General features: G+C 44.8%; 1 protein-coding gene across 1 annotated transcript; it reads left to right on the forward strand.

Annotated features, from left to right (window-relative positions):
* The first annotated feature begins 322 nt into the window (after positions 1 to 322).
* On the forward strand, positions 323 to 1,027 carry LOC147991559 (protein FAR-RED IMPAIRED RESPONSE 1-like). The gene is made up of 2 exons (XM_087538722.1): positions 323 to 720; positions 856 to 1,027. Exons 1-2 carry the CDS (start codon positions 323 to 325, stop codon positions 1,025 to 1,027), a joined length of 570 nt encoding a protein of 189 aa, XP_087394848.1.
* The last annotated feature ends 579 nt before the right edge of the window (positions 1,028 to 1,606 follow it).

The following is a 1,606-nucleotide window of genomic DNA, read 5'->3' on the forward strand; positions in this document are numbered from 1 at the left end:
CACATTGCTCCCTCCAAGAGATGCATTGCTGCATGTGCCAAGGGTGACACCACCCGTGCCCATACACCAGGATGAATAGCAAACACCGGAGGCAGCACAGAGCTACACACGTGTAACTATCAATTTAAAACAAAAACGTACAGTAACAGTCCATAACATGGTACTGTGGCAACCCCACCTAACATTAAAATAACTGTGTTTTTGTTTTGTTCACTGTTGCGTGCAGCCACCTAACATCGAAGCTTACGTTGTGCCAAGGCTAGAGATGCGCTTTAAAACTTTCAAATAAGCAAAGGACTTCTACAACATCTATGCAAAGCACATGGGTTTTGCTGTTAGGGAAGGCTCCAAGGTTAAGACCAGAGTCTTCCTTTATTGCACATGCTATGGAGTCTATGAATTGAAGATGTCAGAAGCAAATAGACAGCGGAACAAAACAACAGACAGGACTAACTACGGGGCTAAAATGAGGCTGAAGACGGAAAAGGATGGAACACTTGTCATAAAAGAGATAGCATGGGAACACAACCACAGGCTACAACTCTCCCCGCAAATGCTTGTCTTCTTGCACTCCCACAAAAACTTTGAAAAAACAATTTTGGAGTACGTCAAGTACCTGCAGTTCAAAGGCGTTGAGCACGCGCAAATCATGAGCATACTGGGTGGCGATGACCCCAGTAGCTACTTCCTCGAAATGAATGCCAAAGACCTGATTAACCTGTAAGTACAAACTTGTTATCCCCCCATAAACCCCCTCCGTCTTGTTTCCTCTGTCAATACAAACATATTACGCAACGCATGACCTGACGCCAGTTCAACATGCATTTTTAATGACTGTTCACCTTTAATATGCAGAAAAACAAAGAATTCAAGGATGGATGATGTGGCTGATGTCCTAAAGACTGTCAACTTCTTTAGGGAGATGAAAGCTATAAACAGGGAATTCCTTTGTGACATGCAACTTGATGAGTCCGACAGAGTTAATAACATATTCTGGGCGAATGCAAGCTGCCGAGGGGCGTATTAGGACTTTGGTGACTGCGTAACATTTGACACCACATATAAGACCAACAAGTACCATATGCCACTTGGGGTGTTGGTGGGTACTAACAACCACTTACAGACTACATTCTTTGGTTTCACCCTGATAAGAGAAGAGGATGCAGGTTGATTCAAATGGTTGTTCAAGACTTTTTTAAGGTGCATGAGAGGGAAGGCTCCTACATGCATCCTCATAGGTACAACCGCCAAAACCACCCCCAACCACCACCCCCAAAACTTAGTTCTATTGGTACATATGCACCACCATCCGCTGACCACTCCACGTCTCTTTTCTCATTACCAGACCAGTGCCCGACAATGGCTTTGGCGATCCCATATGCTTTCAAGAACAGGGTACACAAGTTGTGTCGCTGGCACATTATTAAGAAGTACAGGGAACACCTCGCATACCTGTACAACCTCCATGAAGATTTTAAGGATGAATTCACATCAATGCTCAACTAGCCCCTCATGCCAACTGAGTTTGAGGCTGCCTGGAAAGGACTCATGGAGAAGTACAACCTCCATGATAATGCCACGATGGTGGGCATGTGGAACGAGCGTG

Source organism: Triticum urartu, chromosome 1A (genome assembly GCF_056163025.1).
Source record: "Triticum urartu cultivar PI428250 chromosome 1A, HENAU_Tu73, whole genome shotgun sequence".
Lineage (NCBI taxonomy): Eukaryota > Viridiplantae > Streptophyta > Magnoliopsida > Poales > Poaceae > Triticum > Triticum urartu.

Excerpts from the sequence above, each read along its gene's own strand:
- LOC147991559 (XM_087538722.1), top strand. The coding sequence starts at position 323 with ATGGGTTTTGCTGTTAGGGAAGGCTCCAAGGTTAAGACCAGAGTCTTC. Across the intron at positions 721-855 it reads GCCAAAGACCTGATTAACCT|AAAAACAAAGAATTCAAGGA; the intron begins GTAAGTACAAAC and ends TTTAATATGCAG.